The 25,099-nt window shown below is 33.1% G+C and overlaps 1 protein-coding gene across 3 annotated transcripts in view; it reads right to left on the bottom strand.

Annotated features, from left to right (window-relative positions):
* Nucleotides 1-25,099, bottom strand: part of LOC132703146 (polypyrimidine tract-binding protein 2) — a 569,388-nt gene that overhangs the window by 533,701 nt on the left and 10,588 nt on the right. For 2 of the 3 annotated variants that reach the window (XM_060672251.1, XM_060672266.1), the window contains exon 2: nt 10,646-10,673. The exons of the other annotated variant lie outside the window; for it this stretch is intronic. In XM_060672251.1, the coding sequence (XP_060528234.1) occupies nt 10,646-10,673 (28 nt within the window). The remainder of the gene's footprint in view (nt 1-10,645; nt 10,674-25,099) is intronic. 3 annotated transcript variants of the gene reach the window in all.

Genomic DNA, 25,099 nt, shown 5'->3' with positions numbered 1-25,099 from the left:
AAAACATTCCGTGTAAAATCCGAATCAAGTTTTTGGCAACCGTCATCGAATTTTCTTTATTGTTATATTTTTGCAAATTCATAAATAAATTTTGAAACAAAATTTGCCAATGTGTTAAACCACTAAATTTTACTAGCAAAGCAAAAAATTAGAAACAGTTAAATTTGCTATTGTGATTACTTACAGAGTAGACAAATTTGGACGTTTCGTAACTATAAGAGCTATGGAAAATTGAATGACATTCTCAATTGTTTTTTTCTTTCTTTTTCGATGATGTACTACAATGACTACAATTATTATTGCTTTAAATAGACAAAATTTGATTCAAACATAAAAAGTAACTGTTCGCAACTGATATTTACTAAACGCACCTCTCCACAGAACTCCTCACGGATATTCACAACAATTCAAATGTTCCTGTCGAAATTGCTTAGAACCGATACTCTCGTACCACTCACGAGGGAATGTCGAAAATCATTGCTTTAATTTTTTGAAATAATAATTATAATAACAATAATAAATTTAATGCCCAGCAATGTCAACACCAATCACGGGGCAGATATTTAATTACTATCTAGAAATAATCATAGAACTCTAATATCTTTCTTATTATAGCCTACACACAGTTTTTACTTAAACTTTAGGGTACCTATTGCTATTAAGAATTTTCACATAAAAGGTAATGTTGGAATTGGTGAATCGCGGGATTCTAATAAATAATTCCTAGAGTAGATTGACCGAATCGAGAAGGATTTTATATAATGAAATAAAACTGGATGTGAATCTGGCCCAGTGCCAGTGACTGAACATTAAACTTGCGAAGCCAACTGGCCATTCTCAATTCCCAATCCCTACCCGCCATTCTAAGATGCAAAAACTTTTAAAACCTAACTTGTACTTTCTTTGTCCCATCAATATGAATAAATCTAGACCTAAGCTAATTCGATAGAGTACTATAATTTCTGTTAATAAAGCCCAACATCTTCAAAGCAGAATTTACCAAGCTACAAATACGTGCGACAACTAAAGTCTTTTTATATTCTTTTGTTTTTAATAGACAAAACTTCGTTTTTTCAACATAAATAAACATAGCAGAAAAGTGATAATGCTTCTTTTTTATTTTGATGGTTTCACGATCAATAAACCTAAAAAAGAAATTCATGAATTTCTCTAAAAAAATTGAATTTAAGGCGCATAAAAAGTAGAAATTTAATAGCTGGTGTTTAGCGAAATACGAACCTAGAAAATACGAATTGTAAATTGGGTTGTTCAGCCATGTGTAAATTCTCTCGGTGTCAAAGGTTAAACCGATTCCCGAAGTCCGATCTTGCTTTTATTCAATATAAAATGCTAATTTCATCTAAGTACATTTTATATTTAGCTTTGGATCCGCCGCTTGTCTCTCTCGTTTTTAGTTCGGTTCAATATGTGCAAATTTATGTAAGCGAATGTTGCTTTACAGAGATTAAAGGTAAAAGCTACGTCAAGAAAGGGAGTGCCGGCACGGGAATTCGTTTTAAATTGATCCTGCGACTACCGTGACGTCCTAAATGGGATTCGTTTGGGCAAATTTCCCCAAATGGAGAAGGAAATTGAATATTAAGCATAGATGTTGTTTCTTGAAAATTATTTAGCGATGAAATATATCAGTCGCGGACTTTTAGCTGTTAACGGCATATCGGAACCAAATTCAGAACAGGGGGATTTTAGTTGACATTGATATCGCTCGCTCACGTCAAAATTATGACCAGCAACTCAGAATACTGAGTTTGAAATCACAACTAATACAAAGTTCGGGACGCGGCCGCTTCGACGCGACTGTTTGGGTGAGTTTTCAACGAAAAACAAATCTCCTGCGATTTTGATATAACGGGTATTAACGAAAAGAGAATTTTCCGATTCAGAAATAATCTACGACTCACGGCTTAAATGATGTAGTCGCTAAAACAAAAACTAACTGGTCTGAATGTCTTTTCATTAATTTGGCATAAAACAGCTTATTGAAATTAAGTTAGTAAAGAGCCTTCTAAAAAAGTGTGAATTACTGTTTGTCTTAAATATGCCTTACTTAGTTAAAAATAAAGAATTGATTAAATTATATGCAATATGGACGTCACAGCTTAAATGATGCAAAAATTGAACTGAGGTGGCTTTTACTTGATGAAAATCCATAATAAATAAGAACTAAAGGTTCAGATTTTCACGAAATTATATAATATGACATGACAATTGTTTCGACAACACCGTGTCTTTATCAAATAAACATTTGATAAAGACCTGGGTCAAAACTGATCAGTTTGAAATTTACCAAGACGTTACTGCAATCGTTTTTTGTTTAGTTTGACATTGTAAAACACGTTTTCATTCAGTAAAACCATTTTTTTTTTAATGGGTCGTTGGACTACAATTTCTGAGAGAAATTCAATAATTACTCATCACAGAAATGGAAATGGTAAATAAATATCCGTCAAATGTTCAGCATATCATTGAGCGTTACTGCAACGAAAATAATACGGTCGAGAATAAGTCAAGGTTAGCTCCAAATAAGATCTTCAATGCACGTGAGGAAAGATGAATTGTAAGAGAGATGTCGAATTATCAAAAAAAAAGTGCTCCAACGATGTGTGTTCAGGTGGAAAGACAGTTTGGAAAAAGGTGTAACCCCGAAACAATTCGACGAATCCTGCAAAAAAATAATTTACATGATCGAACTGCCAGAATATATATTCATTAGCCGGAGAAATAGACGCGTGAGATTGGCATTCGCTAGAGAGCATATCGATAAAGATTCGAACTTCTGGAATTCAGTAAAATTCGCGGATGAGACAAAAATAAACTTTGGATCCGATGGAAAAATATCAGTATGGAGAAAGTCTAAGGAAGAATTAAAATTAAAAAATTTAAAAGCTACGGAAAGAAGGAAGGAAATATGAACCAATATGTGTATTTGAATATATTAAGACAGCATCTGGTTGGTAGTGCCCAAAAATTAAATATGGGTAACAATTATCGGTTCTATCATGACAATGATCCAAAGGACACATCATTTCGGGTCCTCAGTTGGTTGCTTTATAATTGCCCAACTGTTATTAAGACACCAGCCCAGTCACCAGACTTAAACATAATTGAAAATTTGTGGTTGACATTAAAAAACAAAGTAAATAGTTCCCCAATATCTAACAATAATTAATTAAAAGTAAAAATTACTGGAGTATAGAACACAATTTCCCCGGAGTATACTAGAAGATTAGTTGAATCAATACCCAGAAAACTACAAGCCGTTATCGAAAATGAGGGAGGCCCGACTAAATATTTTGTTTTGCATAATTTAAGCTGTGCGTTAATTTAATTAATTCTATATTGTTAACTAATTAAGGCATATTTAAGACAAAAAGTAATTAACACTTTTTTTAGAAGCCTTAATTTCAATAAGTTGTTTCTTTTCGAAATAAATAAAGAGACATTAAGACGAGTTAACTTTTGTTATAGCGACTGCATCATTTAAGCTGTGAGTCACAGGGTTTGACAATAAATAAGGGGAATCATTATAAATCAAGGAATTGAACCTTTTTGAAACGTGTCAACCCCAGACGCACACAAAAGACTAAAAACAAAACTATCGACAAACCATCAAGCCATATGTTTTGATTATAAAAAAGTTGTCTAGACGTTGTAAAAACTGCGAGGGAAGAACTATTCGGAGAAATTAAGTATTGGCATACCAATAGCTATAACTCGTCTGTAACGATAGATCAGTAACTTCAATAACTTTCAGCAACTTGCATTGAAAAAGTGGAGGATTACGTTGCAAATAATAAAAGGACTTTATAGCAAGTACATCGAAAAAAGAGAGAGCATACCATAGAATTTGTCAATTCAATTCAGGATTTGATTAATACATTCTGTAAATACCATTTCTGTCTCTTTTGATGCCTGCAATTTATTTCTTAGTATTCCCCGAAAACTAAGAGTGCGATGGCCCTCTGCATCGCATCAGATGGTTCAATAAGTTCTGTTTCTATTCAGAATATGGGTCATTTTCCTGCGTTTTGTGTCATAAGAAGACACGAGAAGGAAAACTAAATAAAAATCCCGTTTTACATCTGGCGTATAGAAGGAGGCAGGCATCCCTAAGAAACTAATTTCGCTCTGTTGAGGTTATTTGCATAAGGAGTTGGAATTCTACCGGGACAACTGAAATACACCAAACGTTAAATTTTAATAATAATTGGAGGAAAAAGTAACCTTAATGAAAAATTCAAAGTAAACATTGGGAGCCGGGCCTTTCGGGTTGTTATAATGTAAACACTCGGATTAAATATTCCCAAACGGGACTTTAACAGTTAACTCACGGTATTTACCTTTGCAACTCGCAACATATCCGGCTATATTCCCCAGGTTATGATATTCCAAGAACAATAAACGTTAGGATATGCCCGGGGCGTTGTACATATAGCCGAGGTAAACGTTCTCGATTTTGGTTAAAATAGTAAAATTTTATTTGAAAACAACGACCCGCGAAACTCCACGGCGTCATACAAATCGAGCAAAAATACTTCCAAGACCTCGCCACCTAGTTTTTTAAATATTTCTGAAACGGTTTAAGATACTTAAACGAAACCTAGACCGCAAATACCTTTGATTACAGTATTTTTACTTCATACTTGTTTCTGAAACAAATCGCTATTCCCCGAGATGGTTCGTTCTGAAATTACTAATTCATAAATTTGAAAATTTTTTAGAAAATATTTTTGGGCGGAAAATTAGAAAAATACCCAAGAAGGAAAGCAAAATAAGTGACACTAATCTTTAGCGACATTCTTGCAACATTTTTTTCAGCAGTAACTTTTATGACCCAATCAAAGGGACTTGTGGTCAGACTCACGACTGAATTTTATGATATTTAAACTACGCTGAAACGACCTGAAATGCGACGTTGTCAAAAAATAATGATGTATTGCATGAATTTGCTATTAATTGATATGAATTTAGTAAAAGTGACGGAGATTCTAAGCGCACTCCTATCACACTGGCACACGCATTCGCAATGTTTAATACATAAAGACTTCAGTTATAATTTCTAGCTTTTAAGTGCGGTAAACGGCATTTGAGTTACGAATTTATTTGGCACGAGCGGAGCAAGTGTTTAATAAATAAGTGACTTAGTTTTTGAGTACACTTTTGCCAAACAAAACGAATAAATTCACTGACATGACCGTCAGAATTGACAAACGTCAAGATTCAAGCAGAGCGGTAAAATCACCGAAAACATCCGATTGCTCCCAAACCTGTGCCGTAATATCCCGGAAACGTCCGAAGTGGCTTGGATCCGTGGGAAACAAAACTAACGAGGTAAAGTGACGCTTTCCGCACTTTAGATTGGTGTATAATTAGGTATTTTACAGAAATGAGTAGAAAAACAAGTTTTCTTCGTCTTTCCATCTGCTGCTTTTATAATTTCATGAAATGAACCTTAACACAGTCAAATGAATTACTAGAGGTTTCCCAGAGTCAACTTGACGAAATTTAAATTAATTGGTTACGGTTTTGCTATTCCTATGTGATCATATGAAAACGTTGAGGGGAAAATTCTCCTGAATTAGGTTATTAAGATATTAAAGGATACTCCGGCGCAGATTTTGAAACGACCCTGAAATCATTTGAAACTGCGGCTACGAGGTACGATTTGTTCAAGTTCAGTGTTGCCAAATTCCTTTGACTTTAAAAGATATAAATCTCATCAACATACAACACCATCAACAATCACTTACTGAGGACAAAGTAACCTCCTCTGAAAATCTACCACAGACTAAAACCCTGAAAAACAGAATCTTTGAGCAAATGCTTTAAATGCTGCGATGTTGTAGAGGAGTGGAAAATAACGACCATTACTTCAATATTAGTAACAAGAATCTACGGTCGAATCCTAGAAAAAAGAGCATAAAGATGAAATAACCGACATTGAGACATCGGCTATAAAATTTCTGAGGTGATTTGTAACTGGGGATGAGGAAGGTGCAAATTATATACCCCGGAAATTAAAAGAATTAAATGAAAAGCGACGTGAAGGTGGGGCAAAATGTACTTAAGTGTAAAATATAACTTGCAAGTGTTTGACAGAACTCTTAAAGGATGCTGCTTGAGAATGCTATTAACGCCTAACGGCTTAATTTTTAAGGTGCTGTTTTGGTGATAAAAAAAATAATTGATAAATGAGCACAACCTGCAGGTAAAAATATTGAAACTTCATTTTTTTTATAAAAAGTTGCTAAAACCATTCAAATATTTATTTGAATCCGATTCATGTAAGTAATTTTTTTATGCCATCCGAGACAATTGGCTGTAACGAGAACATCATAAGGGGTTTTTCCGACGCAAAGCTTGCCAGCAAGTTGCGTAATAATTAAGCACCCTCTCGCATCTATTATACATTTCAGCCGCCTCTTGCCCATATACGTTTGGCTTATTATTCATACCAACATTATTACTGTTGTGAATTATTGAAGGGAGATTGAAAATCCTACTCGGCGCGTCGGGCCAGCCCGGACCTTTTACATCCGAGTTTGCCAAAATGAAAAATTTATACGAGGGTCTTTGTACGAATTAGGTACCGTTTCGTAATTTTGAAGCAACCAACTCGAGGAAAAGTGAATAAATTTGCTGGCCTTCGGGCAATGATGCTATAATATTAATTGGTGCTACCATTTGGTGGGAATTTCAAATATTTAAGTATTAACACGAAAAGGGTTTTAATGAAACTCATTCAGTACAAGTCACACCTATATAGCTATATATAGTTATTTTATAATAAATTATCTGACACTTTAAAACTCATTTTCAAGCATGAGTAAAAAAGGTTTCTTAAACTTCCATTGTCCACATTGTAGTTTTCGAGAGGGATGGACAATGACGAGTGCTGAATATACCAACTTACACGTAATCGAATATTCTCCACGCATATTATTTGAATTATCCAAACAACTTAAAATATTCATAACTTTTCTTTTGCGGTAGCGACACATACTCTCATAACTTCTGCTACTATCTAGGTGTACGTGTCAAGATCTATAAAATTTATGTCACAGAATCACGACTGAATTTCATGATATTTAAACTACGCTGAAACGACCTAAAATGCGACGTTGTCAAAAAATAATGATGTATTGCATGAATTTACTTTTAATTGATATGAATTTAGTAAAAGTGACGGAGATTCTAAGCGCACTCCTATCACACTAGCACACGCATTTGCAATGTTTAATACATAAAGACTTACATATTGATCGTTGTTCTAAATATAGATAAAGTTCTCGAAAATATGCAAGACCATCCTGTACCCAAGTAACTCGTGTAACACTGATTGTTCTTTGTATTATTCGCTTAAATGTTGCTCTGTGGTAGACTATTCCTTAAATAAATCCATATAAACTTTAACTTTTGATGGCGACCATTGCATTTTTTTTTACAAATCATTAACATTAATCTCTTGATAAGAGTTTTGCCCTTTTACCCTCAAACCTCCGTTTTCCACCTTTCGAGTATATTTCAGCTGTAATTTACCTTTGCTTCTCACAAACATAAAGCAAATATCTAAAACTTCCATTTTAACAACGCACCCGACAATGCAAACGCAATACAGAACATTTTAATTCGAAGTGCATTAAATATATTTCACCGCTAAACTTTCTGCCTACAAACCGGCATTAAAACGGAAAAGCTAAAACGGAAATAAACTTATAATAGGTGCTCTCGCTAAAAATAAAATACTAAATGCGTTCGGGTAGAAAAACAATTATTTTACTAAAATTGAAATTTGATGTTGACTACCGAGATAACGACCATTTTCTACATTGCGAATTTTATGAAAATTGATCGTAAAAGGTAATCGATAAACGTAAGTACTTAATTTTTTATTCGTTATAAAAATAAATGTCAATATTTTACCCTAATGGTTTAACGTTATGTGTTATTCTTGACGGTCTTTCAAAAAGTTTAATTATTTTGAAAACGCCAATAACGTTGAATTTACTCGTAGTAGCAATGACCACATCTAACAGATCTGTTCAACACCATATACAAAACAGGTATTATACCCAGAGAATGGTTGTTATCAGCGTTCGTCACTATCCCAAAAAAACATAATGCAAGGCAATGCACAGACTTTCGAACAATCAGTCTAATGAGTCATACGCTAAAAATATTTCTGAAAGTGATACATCACAGGATATACAAAACATTAGAACAAGATATCAGCGAGACTCAATTCGGTTTCCGCGGTGGCTTAGGCACAAGAGAAGCAATATTGGCCTTGAACGTTCTCGCCCAACGATGTATGGATATGAATCAGGATCTTCATATATGTTTCATTGATTACAACAAAGCCTTCGATAGGGTCCGACACGAACAACTTATCCAGCTTCTGAAAGAGAAGAACTTAGACACCAGAGATATAAAAATTATTACGAATCTTTATTCTAATCAAAAAGCAGTGGTAAAAATAGAAGGGAATAACACCGAAGAAATAGAAATCCGTCGAGACGTTAGGCGGGGGTGCGTGCTATCACCGATGTTATTTAACCTTTACTCAGAGGAAATAATGAAACGAGCATTGGACGATGAAACGAAAGAACTAAAAATTAACGGAGTGCCTATCAACAATATAAGATATGCGGATGATACGATGCTGATAGCTACCAACCTAAACGAATTACAGATTGCAGTAGACAAAGTTAATACATCGAGTGAAGAGTTCGGACTGTCACTAAACGTAAAAAAGACAAAATTTATGATAATATCAAAAACAGCACAAAACAATTCACAAATTCATATAAATAACCACTCTATAGAAAAAGTTGACAGTTAGAAATACTTAGGTACAATTGTAAATAAAAATAACGACTGCTCTGAAGAAATCAAAACTAGAATAGGACAGGCGAGAACAACATTTATGAAAATGAAAAGAGTGCTCTGTGGCAGCGATCTCAGCTTGGATTTAAAAATCAGAATGGTGCGATGCTATGTTTTGTCGGTACTGTACTATGGGGTAGAGGCTTGGACTCTGAAGAAACTGGACACAAGGAAACTGGAGGCGTTCGAAATGTGGTTGTACCGTAGAATACTTAAGGTAAAATGGACCGATAAAGTGACCAACATGGAAATCCTGAAAAGAATAAAAAAGGAAAAAGAAATTATCATTACGGTAAAAAAGCGTAAACTTCAGTACCTTGGACACGTCATGAGAGGAGAAAAGTACCAACTACTCCAACTGATATTACAAGGAAAAATTCAAGGAAAGAGAAGTGTAGGAAGAAGGCGTCACTCATGGATGAGAAACTTACGTGACTGGTTCGGGTGCACCACAAACCAACTATTTCGGTCGGCTGTGTCACGAATACGAATAGCACTGATGATATGCCAACCTTCGCAACGGAGACGACACTTAAAGAACAAGAAGCAATGACCAAGGACTCTCGTCCACAACAGTAAAAAACGGATTTTTTTTTAAATATTTGTCGAGTCGAGTGGAGTCTAGTGATAATTTAGTTTAGTTCACAATTAATAATACACAAATTTCTAAAATACCTTTTTTGTTACAATTAGAACTTGTCCAATTGGAGCGCGTTTTTAAAAATATAAGGTGAATCTACCGTTTAAACAACCACCACACCAACACCCTTTGTTTAAATTATTCCTCATCGGTTTAGAAGTTTTCTTGTTTGAAATCTGTGTGTGTGTCTTTAAACAATTTTCCGTAATGGTGGCCAGAAGCGTTAAGCGAATCTGCACTAAGCGGGGTCCAGTTGGATTTATATACATATATATTTATGTACCGATCAAATCTTCATTTATTCTCTCAATTCTTGCCGCTGTCACTAAGGAAATGTGCCAGCGCGATATGTCTACCAACCTACCAGAAATTAAGCGAAAAATGCAAAGAACACGTTGCTACTAAAGTTGGAGTTTATATGCATTCATTAAACAATGGTCGAAAAACCTATTCTTTCGAAATGTAAAAGAAGAATATTATCATCACTACCAACTACGAACACTTAAACAAAGAACTACCAGTGTTACACTAGTTACTGGTGCTCTTGCTTATTTTTCAGAACTGCATTTATCTCTCAAATATCTATCAATATGTACTTATAGACACAATAAATGGAATCCAAGATACTGGACAGTGACTTGTAATAATAATAAATAAATATATAAACAATAAAATGGTTTAGTGGAAACCAAAGATTATAGCAAGATGAATATGATGCAGCACTTTTGTTTAGTGTTTTCTTCTTTCAGATCAAGTTTCCCCTGGGACAAACTAGTTCGGATTTGGCGAATTGCCAAAATTAATCACAGCGCTAAAACATTTTTATTTTTTATTTTTATTTTTTATTTTTATTTATCGTTTTTTTTTTACTAAACTAAACCAACAACATTCTCATTTTTTGAAATACCAAGTGAAACTAAAAATCGTGCAAAAATGTATAATAATATACATGTCTCGGTATCTCAGAAGCCCTTAAAAATGAACGACACCATGCAAGCGGGTTGAAAAACGTAGACCCAAACATTGTATAAAAAATAAAGAGTTCAAAATTATACCATAAATAGAAGAAAGCAAAGATTGGGTGCAAAAGAGACTTACCTTTGTCCGATTAATTGCACTCAAGCTACTGAAAAGAAGAAAAAGAAGTATTAAGTAAGAGGAAAACAACACAAACATACACATATTTTCAAAAATATATGTATATTGACTAGCTAGGAGAGTAATAAGCAAAGTGGGAAAAAAGAGAGCAAGTGATGTTATCATTCAGGGCTAAAAAAGGACGAACCGAAAACGGATCGATAGAAAAAACGTTGTTCCGGGTTAACCAAGAAAAATGTCTTGCAAATAGTTATAAAGTTAATCTCCACCGCCAAGGGGCATAATTGCCTTGGTAGTATAGGAAAATAGAAGTTCTTTGATAGTTTCCAGTATATATTATTTTGATTTAATAAGGTTTTGCTTTTTTGATTAAAGTGCCTTGACGGAATTCAGCACACTAGGATCTCCTTTGTTAAAGGAAAGTTTGGTTAGTTTTGAATAATAATCATATGCTCTTGCTTTTAAGATAATTGTATAATTATTGTTTGCTGTGAATAACATTATTTTTTCGTGATTGACCATCGACATAAATTCGTTCGGAAAGGAATAACCACATCGACATTCAGTTTTGACCTTTTTTCTTGTAAATTCCAATCAATATTTTTCAACATTTTGTGGTAAAAAAAAATTAACTTACGCACTCGTCGAATGCAACAGCTATTTGACATGGCTGATTTGTTAGTTTAATCAGCAAAACCAATTGGTTTCTTGGTTTTATTTGGCAATTTAGCCAATTTAGCCAATTTGCAACAAATATTCATTAATTAGGTCAACATAACATAAAGAAAATAAACTTCCCTTCCCTATATGGGACCTTGTTTGTCAAATTCCGTCAAGGCAAACCCAAGTTAAGGTAATTAAAAAATGTCAAACCCCTCCCGTCCTTATATGGCTAAGGTATAAGGCTTCTTCAAACTAAAATTTAGTCAAAATTAATTTGCTGATATTTATTTTAAAATTATTTTATTTAATAACGTATGTAGGGCCAGTCAAGTAGCTTTATTATGAAAAAAATCTTTATTATAATCATGAATTAAAAAAATTAACAAATTTTTCTCGTACTGAAAATGCTTTATTTAGATCATTTTCAAAACTTTGATATTTGCTCAAAGGTCCGGTTCTGCTAAGTCTAAAAGTTCTATAAAGTCATTCATCATCACACGTAGTATTCATGATAGTACCTACTTTTGTTTCTCTTGATCTGTAGAATATTTGCTATTTTTGTGCCAATATAAAGAAAGCATTTTTACCAGTCTTCTTAGTCTACATAGTCTTATCTTATGATTTCCTTTAAGAATATCTGCTTGATTTTGCTTGAACGGAAAGAGCCTCCACAAACAGGGTTATGGAGCAAAAGCCTCGTCTCCAGTTATGACATGAGCTGAAGGTTCATTTTGTCCCTTTCCCTTGTTGGAACTATTGGAAATTTTATAAATTTATCTGGAAACTTAATAATAACATGTTTGCTATCTATAACGCCAATACAATTTGGGAATTGCCATTAATTTCTAAAACCCTCCTTCATTTTTTTCCATATGTCTGTCGTGGGTTCCGGTAACTACTCATATTGACAATTTCTATTTATAGCTTCATAAACTTATGCAACCACAGCACTTACGATTGAAAGGCCACCTCTAAAACTATGGATAAGAGTATAAAATGTTTCTCCGGTAGCCAGATACCTAACTAAAACCTTTTTTTTTTCAAGGGAAGAGATTGAAGAATCTGTGAGACATGATTGCTAAAAGTAAAACAAAACTAAAACGGGACAAACGACAAATAATACCAAAAAATCGATATGTGCAGATCAAACGCTCAAAACGGGAAAGTTCTAAAATCTGTGACAACAGAAATTTACTTAAAATTCTGACAACCCAAGTCTAGATATTAAGTTTATAATTCAACATCTACAATAAATGTTATCTCGAATGCTGCTTCTGCGCTGTTACACCCAAGGAAAATAGGAAACGTAAGTCCGAGCGATCGACATCCGTGTTTTGATTTTGTTTTAAATAATCTTCAAGCAAAACTATTTCTAAACCCAAAAAAAAGAAAAGCAAGAAAGAATGTAGAAATAAATTTAATTTAGTCCGAGCTAAACACTGTTAGTGCTTGAGGCAAGGCAAAAAAATCTATGTGCAAAAAGTAAATCTTATCATTTCTTTGCAATGATAAATTTCTACTATATTTAGGCGCATAGTATAAAGTAGGCGTCCTAGTCATTACCACCAGAGCATTAAAGGATAATTTTTCCAACAATTTTGGCCAGTCTACTCTGTTATTAATAATATTGTACAAAAAAATGGCACTATATATTATTCGCCTAACAGATAATTTCAACATATGATAGAAGTCAAGGCTTGCTTTATTCATTTAAGTTCATGAGAAAAATAAACTTGTTTGAATCCTTTCAATGCTGTTTACATACTAATGGTATTGGGGACTCCATGGGACACACTGGCAAACTCGAGATGGGACCGCACATAGGCGTTATAGACTACGGCCAGCCACTTTCTGTAAGCCTTTTTCACTATGTTTTCAATATGAATTTCAAAACTCAGTTTTATGTCTATAGTTACTCCAATATCCCCGGTATGCTTTACCTCTTTAATACGTACTCCATTGAATTAACTTAACATTTGTCAATATTTAAAAACAGTTGATAACCGTCATAAAACCTATCAAGGTCCTCCTGAAACTCGCAACAGTCGTTGCTGCTCCTGACAGGAGTATACACCATTTGGTCATCAGCATATGAAATAAATTTTGGAAAACGAAAACATTTACTCGCGTCCCCTATGAACAGAGAAAATAATATATATATATATATATATATATATATATATATATATATATATATATATATATATATATATATATATATAACGCCTCAGACACATCCTGAACCTACAGTGAGAGACATGTAGCGACGGACGTACCCGTAAAAAAAGCCATGTTGCGTTTCACCAAGAACGTAGCGCTTCTATGTTATGATTGCCCCAGGCATTTTGCCTGGAATAGAAAGGATTGATATGGATAGGTAGTTTATGATATCAATCTTACTGCCACTGCCACTGCCACTCTTACGAACTTGGGATATTTCCAAATAGTCGGGAAAAAACCTTCTGATAAAGATTAAAGATTAAAAATAGCGGCAGCAGCAGCGATTCCATACAAGATTAAAAAAAGTAAAAACCTAAATACAAAATACAAATAGTCTAATATATTAAATCCGCGTACTTAGCAAGACTAATTCCCTAATAAGCCGGATTTAATGTGACCGATAGTACAGATCGTTTTTGTTTTCGTTATTCCTTTCACCAGAGTTGAGCATCCACAGCCGCTTAATAAGTCTTTCCAACGTAACCTTTAACGCTTAAGAACAATGTTAATTAATTTAGAATTTAACTTGCAATGTTACAATATCAATAGTCAGGGAAATATGTTGCTGCACCGGAAAATACCCTCTTCGGCACCAGCTCTGAGCAACTGAAGCAGAAAACTTTATTAGTTATTCAATAGCATTTTCAAAAGTTCTAAAAATATCAGACAAAATTATGGTACCTTGTAATTAAAGGGGCTACTCAAAACTACAAAAATTAAGGTTCTAGAAAAATCAAACGTCCTAGGTGTGACTCCCATAAAAAGGTCAAGGATAAAGCTATTTGTAGATTAATTTTTCAAATAAAAATATCAAAGATAATTTCAATTTTAACAGTGTTCCCGGACAAACAAGGTAAAATTAATGGGTTGAATTTTTTGCAAATTGGATGGATACCTTTTTCAAATGCGCCTAAAAATCCTAACTGGTTAATCTCAATGAATTTTAAAAATTTGAAAGACGTACATTTTTTCGAATAATTCATCATTGTGCGAATTGATTTATCGTTTAAGAGGTGTCTAAAATTTACCAATAAATGACATCATTCTGGAAAAAGCAATACCTCTTATTATCAAATACAATACTATGCACATTATTGTATTGTGTGATACAGAATTTAATTCTACATGGATTGCCCATATGTGTTATTCCCTATATTTTTAACGGGTTTTTTATCGTGTTACTATTTTCAACGTATTTTCTATCAAACGGCAATCTCAAAGTTCGTTCTAGTTGATTTAGACCATGTTTGACATGTTCTTGGTTTTATTTACGTCAACTTGAAACTCTGAAACTGACCATTCAGATTACGCGGTTTATGATCTGTGAATGTATAAAAGGAATAGTCAATTATTGTCGATTAGTTTGTGTGTACATAATAATATTGACAAGAACAAGTTTTGCATCTTTGAAAATGATGCGATTCGTTGGTAAATATTCCACACTTTATAAACAATTAATCAGTTTTTAACACCAATTTCAAAAAGACAATCCTTGTGTACCGTTTACCATACAAATGATTATCACAAATTAAAAATGATTAAAAGGCGCATTGTTTCAATAAATGTTACATTACATTACATTACATCTTTCAACATTTTTAAATTAATCAAGATATTTAAGACACTATTAGGATTAAGTATAGAGAAATCTGAATAAACCTACACTGCAATTAAATAATATATAAGGTGTTCCATATAAAATATGGAAGTGTACAGTGTATTTTAATAATTTGATTAATAAAATTTTTAATGAAATATGTAACCACATAAGAAGTATTTCAAATACAATTTTAATTTTAATTCTTTTTTTATTACTGAACATGGTAAAAGGGGTATCTTTAATGCGCATTTATTACTGGACACACACAAGTTTATCTTTTTGTAATAAATTATGTAATTTATGGCTTGCTGTCTTTGTACTTTGTACATTTTTCTAAACTTTTTCTAAATTTGACAACGTAACAAATATGAGTGCATTCAGTTCTCACACCCCAGGTGAAGTTAGTTACTCTACCACTGCAGTGGTGGATAAAGAGAAAAAGATATTTCAATGGATTGATACTTTAGCCTAACCCGCGTGTATGAAAATGACTTTTGCCAAAAATGTAGATATTCTACCAGACGCCACATATTACAGCATTATCTACAGGTATCTTAAAAATCACGGGCTGATTGAATTTCGCCAATGTTAAAATGTGATTTGTGTTTCTTGCCTTAGATGAATCAGATTATTTTCAGCGACATGTCAGATAGTGGTTAAGTGAGAATTGGCCGACGCAGTAAACTTTTTCTACGGAATAAATCGCTGTTAATACCGTTACTTTTTCCGGAATAACACCATAATATTATGTAAAACGCTATTCACTTTTCAGTTACGCCCGAACAAGGGAGTACTGTGTATGAAAAGGCATTTAAAATGCAAATCCGAAAATTTGAATTTTTATTGGGACGCGTCTTTTCACAAGATGTGCGCGAAATCACCGCTCAAAAATGCTGCTTAGCCGGTAGCAGTCGACCTGCAAGATCGTCAATTATTTATTTTCAAAGTTTTTGTTGCAACGGTTGTTTTCTCGCACCATTGAGTCTCAGGCTAGGAAAAGGATAGAGTTCTATAGCCCGAAAAGATATTATAATGAGTTTAGTAAGAAAAGCATCATCTATAGATGTCAATTAAGAAGTGACTTTTTCAATGAAACTTCCACAGGCTTGACTGAAACTGTCTGTCCCTTTCAGTCAAGCTCTGAAGAAGCCAAAAGGATTCGCGAAAAGTCAGCAAGTTCGACTCAGCAAAAACGGACGAAGGAGGAATCCAGAAGTTTTATAAAAAGTAGTTGAGAAGTGACATTAAAAAGGAAAAAATTGCAATGTAAATTACGATTTCCCAAGTAGTAAGAGTATATGAGTTAATTGGAAAATATTGCTATTTTCGAGGAGCTGATCCCAAATCTATTAGGAATATAAACCGAATAAGTGGTGGATTTGTCCGATGCGCATGCTTGTCATTGAACTAATGTACTAATTTTAAATTTTACGAATTTGTCAAATGAAGACCGCTTAGAAAAATAATTAATATATATTTTAATCAATTATTAATTAATTAACTGATTCTGCGTTAAAATTATCTATTAAAATGATAGTCCGGGAGCCCTGGATCGTTTTTCAAAATGATAAGCAACAAGCTAATTCTTTGGAAATCGTTTCATTTCAAGACGCCAAACGTTTTCCTCTACGAAAATTGTTGTATCAGGTAGCTAAATATACACGCAGGTATAAAATCATGTCAATTTAGTTACCATACCAAAATGACCAGCAACAGTTTAGTTTTTAGCTAAATCTATAGATATTGAAGTATACAATTTGAAATTAAATTTCGCCTACAAACAAATAGGTTTGGTATAGGGTGGCCACCCCCTCAAAGTTTTATCTATTATTTATTTATAAAAAGTGATGAGCAACATGCTAAATTTTTTACTGTAGTTGGCTAATAATTTTTATAAACAAATAATCACATCGTCCTACAATTAAACTGGTAGGATTTTTCAGTCCAACACTTTAAAGTTGTTGACCTTACAATAATACGGTATTCATCAGCAACTGTAGGACACCAAAATTAAATGAAACTTTATGACATTTTCTATCTAAATCAATTAATGTCCTACATAAAAATAGGTATATTTCGCTAGTCCGACAAAAAATAGGTTTGCAAGTTTGGCTCTTGAACATTATTCCTGCTTAACCTCTAAATTACGGTCAAGTGGGTGATTATATGGGTGAAGTTCAAGAGGAGAGGGTAAATCAATCATTTTTTTTTTCTGTTGACTGATCGATAACAAATAATGCGGTACACCCATTCATTATAATACAAGTAATAAGTAAGTGGGACAGGGAAATAAAATTGATAACTTTTATTTTTTCCAATGTCTTAGATTAGTTTTGTTGTTAACGTGAAATATTTACAGAATACAATGAAAAACAAAATTGATAAAATAACTTTTATTTAATAATTAAAATATATTTCATGGCGAGTCGTCATCATCAGTTTCACTGGTTAATTCATCGTCTTCTCCGATGCTAACATCATCCTCGTCATCTTCATCACTTTCGACGGTATCCATTACATTGAATTACATATTGAATATAAAATTATTTGTTTAAATATTTTTATGAATATTAATTGTCATTATCAAAAATTTTTAATCAATGAAAATTATGAAAAAAATATATCGTTATTTTCTTTTCACTTAAACGACAAAACAAAAATAAAAAAATTCAACATTTTCATTTTACATTTACTTAAAAAATAAAGCATAAACTTACCTTTCATAACATAAATAGTTAGCTTTTACTCTGAACTCCTTGCAACAACAAGAGTGGTAGCCTACTACATCGTCATCAATTCATGTCTTTAGTAATTTTTTTTATCGTCTCTCTTTTTTCACGAAAATTAGGTTTATTACGGAGTATATTACAAAGAAAACACTTCATGATCACTTTGACAATTAAATGTTATAAAAGAAAATTAACACGTGTTGACAAGTAAACAAAACTTTTGAATGCACAATATATGTATGTTGGTATGCTTGTGCTGGATACTACGATGGTATGTTACGCGTATGCGCGTTGATGCGAATATATACCGCCGATTTGATATAAGTATGTGTATGTATGCATATACACTTATATTCGAATATATGTATACGTACATATTGTAGGCCAATTTAATATCAAATTATATATTTAAATATCTATAGATTTAGCTAAATATTAAACTGTTGCTGATCATTTTGGTATGATAACTACATTGACATGATTTTATACCTGCGTGTATAATTAGCTACAATTTTCGTAGAGGAAAAAGTTGGGAGTCTTGATGAAATGAAACGATTTCCAAAGAATCAGCTTGTTGCTTATCATTTTGAAAAAAGGTCCAGGGCTCCCGGACTTTGAGTTGAACGAGAAAGTAAGTTTTGCCCCATTGGATGCTAATAAATATTTTTTGTAGTTTACAGGAGGATTAAAGCAACATATTGGATCTATATAAAAAATTACCGAAATCTAGTTTGAACTTCACAGATTATTAATCTGAAACTGCTTAGCTTAAAAGTACTTGACATATTTTCTAATTCCTGAAAAAAACAAATTTTTAGCTAAATGGAATGCGTCTTTACTCTGCAAAAATCTTGGCCTCAGCCGATCAAGACAATAGACAGTAAATTTGAAGGTTCAAACGAAAAATCTTGCGTGAGTGAGGCACAAACTTGCTGCATAATATAGTATTATAAAACAAACGGCTCAGAGCATATAATTTTAAAAATATAAGTAATTAACGAGATCTAAAAATTAACGCTGCCTTTTACACATGGTGGATAGAAAATTTCCAATGCAATAATAAAAAATGGGCTTTACAAAAAACCTGGTAATTTGCTTCTATCGTTCTTGGTGTCCATTTAGATACTAACCTGGGTATACAACTGATAGTAGATTTGAAGTTTATGGAAGCAGATATACTAAAATTTGACCAAATTTGGATTGATAGAAAACTGAGCATTTCATTGCAGCTGTGCGGGGATCATATATTATATATCAAACATGTATTAACCAAATAAAATTCGAAAAAAATTAAATTCAATTTTCAATCTACCATTTTAAGAGTGTATATATATATATATATATATATATATATATATATATATATATATATATATATATATATGATCTGACTGGTGATGAATTAAGAATCTAATAATGAAATTTTTGCTCATGAACACATTTCATAATATTTATTATATAATTTGTTATTCAGAGAGAACCTACAATATATGAGCTAAATGTCAATACCGCGTCTGGATCATTTTTAAAATTTATCTAAAAATTATTAATTTTTAATTAAATTTTTTGGTGATAAATGATTTAAACTAATTACCTCCTAAATTCTTATTTAAATGATCAAACTAAAAAAAATCACACGTTTTTGGTTAACGTTTTAATTTTTTAATTTTGGTTCAATAATTTTTGTTTTTAAAATTTTTAAAATCTACCTTGAGATCTATGAAACATCTAGTGAATCATGTTGAAAGTACATCATCTGAGCACTGTTTACAAATATGGAATTGATGAAATAGTGCAGAGTTTATATGATTTTGGATCTCAAATTTATTTTACGTCAGTACCGAGAATACCTTGGAACGGAAAATTTGAAATTTGTTTGAATTTGAAAATAAATAAAACAAATCAAAAAGTCTAGTTTTAAAATCTTAGAAATTTTTAGTAAAAACGTAGCCGAACGGAGCACCCAAGTCTAGTTTTAAAATCTTAGAAATTTTTAGTAAAAACGTAGCCGAACGGAGCACCCATCTATCTTTTAGTTTAAAATTTTTACTTTTTGATTTTGATCTGATGTTTTGTTGAAAATGAAATTATACGTGACACACGAGCCATTAATTGCATTAATGTGGATTGATATGGAGCGTCGGAAATATATCTACGAATTTGCGGATTTTAAAATGTTTTGTAATAATTTTTTCTCGTTGAGCCCATATCTGTCCATTCCAAAAATGGAACGCGAGGAAATAAATTCTTTATATCAAGTGCCTGGTCAGTGCCAATTTTGTGTTTCAAATTAGATCAAAAAAATGTTTAAAGCGATTGTGGAGGCTCAACTGTTTTATAATGTTGTCTAATTTCTTTTGCATTCCATATTTGTTTGGCATGTTCTCTAACAAAATGATATTAAGCAACAAAGTTTACGGCAAAATTTGATTCTACCTGAATTTTTGGAAATTCTTTTGATGTTTGGTGCCTCTGTTTTACACTTGTTTATATATTGTTTCACCGTGATAATCAAATTAATCTAATAATGCGACAATAAAGCAGAAAATAAATCTTAAAACTAATAATTACGTTTTATGTTAATTGCATTGTTATTATTTCAAGGCCTACCGTTTTAACCGTTTCTATTTTCGCTCTGTTGAAATGATAGTCGACTGAATCGGCCAAAAATCCTAACGTAATCGCACGAAAACTGATTGTTTCCGGTAACGGAAATTACAACGTCCGCTAGCCCCGCTAGAGATGCCCGACCTTTTCCAAATGCAAACCCGTCTGCCCCTGCTGCACCCACTGCACTTTATATTTCAATTATGGATGTCAATCGAAATGCTGAAATGTTAATTTTATACTCAGCTATTGTCCGAATGTCTGTCAAAAATACTCTACAGAATTTTAAAGATCGATGACGTGTGCCGAAAGCAGATCGACATTTTAGAAATCGAAAATTTTAACTTTTTTTTTTTTGAATATCGTGTCTCATTTTAGCTTTTGCTCGTGTTTTCCTTCATATCTTAATGATATCTGGGCGTATTTTGAGAATATACTACAGCAATATTGCCAAACTGAAAAATGTCGGATTTATCTTAGCAGCCATATGCAACCTTCAAAAGTCTTCAGTAACATGTCGCCAAAAAATAATAAAATATCCTGTGTTCAACGCAGCATAATAAAATACAATTAATAACCATCTTGCTGCAAGACAATTAAACCAATAGAGTTAAGTTAGAAATAATTGAAAAAAGTGCCTAATTCACACTTTCAAAGTACTGTTTTAAATAACGCTTTTTCATTCTTAGTAAACATTAAATAAATATTTACACCGTGTGCCAAATAAAACGATCCACTATACGACCTGGAAACCCATAGGAGATACAAAAAAAAGTTTCGTACAAAAGTTTCTTGGACTCTCCTGAGATTTAAAATATTATAATTTTGCTGATACAGGGTGTCCCAAAAGTGTCCCCTCCGACATCAACTTTTTAAATAAGTTATAGTTTTTTGGTGAACCTATAAACTTTAATTATTTATTTTTCTTATTAGGCATTTCCAATCAAGCTAGATAATTAACTATTAAACGTTTCTTTAAATATAAATTCTGAAGTTTTATTAAATCTGTTAAAGTGTGTAGTATAGAATCGATTTTTCTCAAAATCTCCAAGTATTAATGGACACCTTGAATTGTTAGCAATAAGTTTTATTCGTACATCTGAAGTATTATGTCTTTGCTATTCAAAAAATACCTAATATTGCCAACAAGTGACCTAATAAGGGCAGCTTTAAATTCAATAATAATTTATACAGGTGTTATCTTAAACCTCGAATATCTCAAAAAGTAAGTAAAATTTACATATAAGATAAATTACAAACTTACCTTGTTTTTGTCCTGGAATTGATATCTGATTCAAATATAGTGTTGAAAGTCTTGAGATTTTGTTAATTAAATTGGATTCGCAAAAACGGCTCCACCTATTTGGGACACCCTGTATAAGCTGTGGCGCGTCTGTCAAACTGATTGAGTAGTGCATCGCCTCCTTAGTCTGTGGTTAAATTTTCGTTGCAATACCTGGATCAGTAGTGTCACAACACAATTTTATATTTTATATGAAAAAAAACACATAACCTCACCTGACTGTACCAAATTCAAATAGGAATTTCTTAAGAAAGTGACCATTATTTTAACCAATGATTCAAAAAATGTCGAAATATACATTGTGTTCCATTTAAAATTTAGAAAATTATAATATAATTGCGTAGGCTTTCACGGCCGGCGTCATAATCTGTGAGATTTTCCGGAGTGTTAGGCCGTGGTCCATTGGTTTTGCTACCAAAGCTTTCAGCTGCTACTGCGGCAGCCATTTTTCTGTTTGTCCCAAGCGACACAAACTTTTGTGTTCAGTCAAGCGCGTAGATATGGTGCTTTTTGTTGTTCCAATGTACACGTGTCCGCATGAACATGGGATTCTGTATACCCCGGCCGAAGACAGCGGTTTTCGGGGATCTTTGGCCGATCTTAAGTATTGTTGTATTTGTCCTATGGGTTTAAAAATTGGCTTTATGTTATGTCTCGCCATTATTTTGCCGATCCGGTCCGTTACTCCTCCGATATACGAGAGAAAAACCAAACCGTCCGAAGGAAAAACTGCCAAAAAACGACCTAGCCATTGTCTACGGTACGTCGAAGACACGTCTGTCATATGGAGCCACGGTCGGGAAGAATTAGAGAACTTCCTCCGGCATCTGAACAGTATACATCCACAAATCCAATCTACTATGGAAATTGAACAGGATCGACAACTCCCATTTTTGGATGTAATGATAAACCGAAGCGATAACCTAAGATTGGGACATAGAGTTTACCGAAAAGCCACTCACACGGGTCGCTACTTGCAAAAAGAATCTAACTACCATCCAAAACAAAAGAGAGGGCAACTGGAATATCCGATCCACAATATCTGTCAGAGGAATTAGGACATTTAGAGAGAGCGCTTCACGCAAATGGCTACAAAACCAACGAAATACAACGGGCCATAAGACCGAAGAAACGCCTCCGAACGGTTTGGTTTTCCTCCCATATATTGGAGGAGTAACGGACCGGATAGGCAAAATAATGGCGAGACATAACATAAAGCCAATTTTTAAACCCACAGGACAAATACGACAATACTTAAGATCGGCCAAAGATCCCCGAAAACAGTTGTCTTCGGCCGGGGTATACAGAATCCCATGTTCATGCAGACACGTGTACATTAGAACAACAACCATATCTACGCGCTTGACTGAACACAAAAGATCCTGTCGCTTGGGACAAATAGAAAAATCGGCGGTGGCAGAACACGTGTTTACTAATGGCGATCACAACATCAAATTCGACAACACCGAAGTCCTGTCTACAGAGAAATATTACCACGCAAGACTACATCGAGAAGCAATTGAAATACACAAACATAAAAGCAATTTCAACAAACGTGAAGAGGGGTTACAAGTAAACAAAATATGGCAAAACGTCCTGCAAAAAACGCAAACAAAACCTTATACTAACAACACGGAGGGGGGCCCGGACGCTCAAACGACCATTCAGTCCGCCGTCCGTCCGAGCGGTTCGAAACATGTACGACTTCGGCAACCGGCAACAGTACCGATACAGTCGTCGCGCTACAATCTACGTTGCTCTGAAGATGGCTGCCGCAGTAGCAGCTGAATGCTTTGGTAGCAAAACCAATGGACCACGGCCTAACAGCCCGGAAAATCTCACAAAATTATAATATTTTAAATCTTCAGGAGAGTCCAAAAAACTTTTGTACGAAACTTTTGTTCGTATCGCTTAAGGATTTCCAGATCATATAGTGCATCGTTTTCTTTGGCACACGGTGTACTTTTTTTTGTAACTAAATTGAAAGTACAAATGTTATCACAGACTCTAGGCATACAAAAAAGCAGTACCGCAAAAATTAGAGGCTGATTACAATTCGAGTCTGATTAGCTGATAAGCGAGAAAGCAAAAAAAACACCCTGACATACAACAAAATGTAATGATTTCAATTTGCTGCGAAATAGAATGTCCATGGTTATCATTTTTTTCTATTAATTTTAACTTTATCAAATTAATACAAATTCAATATTCACATAAAAACCACAAAGGCACAACTGGACGACTGTTTGGTTTTCATTGATTTATAGTAACCAATGTCTCAATTATCTGACAATACACTTCAGCAGTTCCAAAACAGTCTAAACACTTGCGTGCTGTGAAAGTTTCAGACTATAAGCAAAGTGGACAGTTAATTTTAACTATGATATTGCCTCAAACATTCCAGATCTTATGTTATGATCTTATGTGTTTATGAATGCAGCATCTGATATTTCATTTGATAATTCATTAAAGATACCTACTTAACGCTTGCTTGGTTTTTTACATGCATATTCCATTTTTGTTACTTATTTGCAATAAGTAAATGTACAAATTAGTCTACTTAAGATAGTAATGTAAGTTGTAAATAAGATATTAATTTAAGTAGTATATATGTATATATATATATATATATATATATATATATATATATATATATATATATATATATATATATATATATATATATATATATATATATATATATACATATATACTACTTAAATTAATATCTTATTTACAACTTACATTACTATCTTAAGTAGACTAATTTGTACATTTACTTATTGCAAATAAGTAACAAAAATGGAATATGCATGTAAAAAACCAAGCAAGCGTTAAGTAGGTATCTTTAATGAATTATCAAATGAAATATCAGATGCTGCATTCATAAACACATAAGATCATAACATAAGATCTGGAATGTTTGAGGCAATATCATAGTTAAAATTAACTGTCCACTTTGCTTATAGTCTGAAACTTTCACAGCACGCAAGTGTTTAGACTGTTTTGGAACTGCTGAAGTGTATTGTCAGATAATTGAGACATTGGTTACTATAAATCAATGAAAACCAAACAGTCGTCCAGTTGTGCCTTTGTGGTTTTTATGTGAATATTGAATTTGTATTAATTTGATAAAGTTAAAATTAATAGAAAAAAATGATAACCATGGACATTCTATTTCGCAGCAAATTGAAATCATTACATTTTGTTGTATGTCAGGGTGTTTTTTTTGCTTTCTCGCTTATCAGCTAATCAGACTCGAATTGTAATCAGCCTCTAATTTTTGCGGTACTGCTTTTTTGTATGCCTAGAGTCTGTGATAACATTTGTAC

The sequence above is a fragment of the Cylas formicarius genome, unplaced genomic scaffold, assembly GCF_029955315.1.
Source record: "Cylas formicarius isolate icCylForm1 unplaced genomic scaffold, icCylForm1.1 PGA_scaffold_6__28_contigs__length_40554024, whole genome shotgun sequence".
Classification (NCBI taxonomy): Eukaryota; Metazoa; Arthropoda; class Insecta; order Coleoptera; family Brentidae; genus Cylas; species Cylas formicarius.
This window is presented reverse-complemented; position numbering and strand designations above follow the sequence as displayed.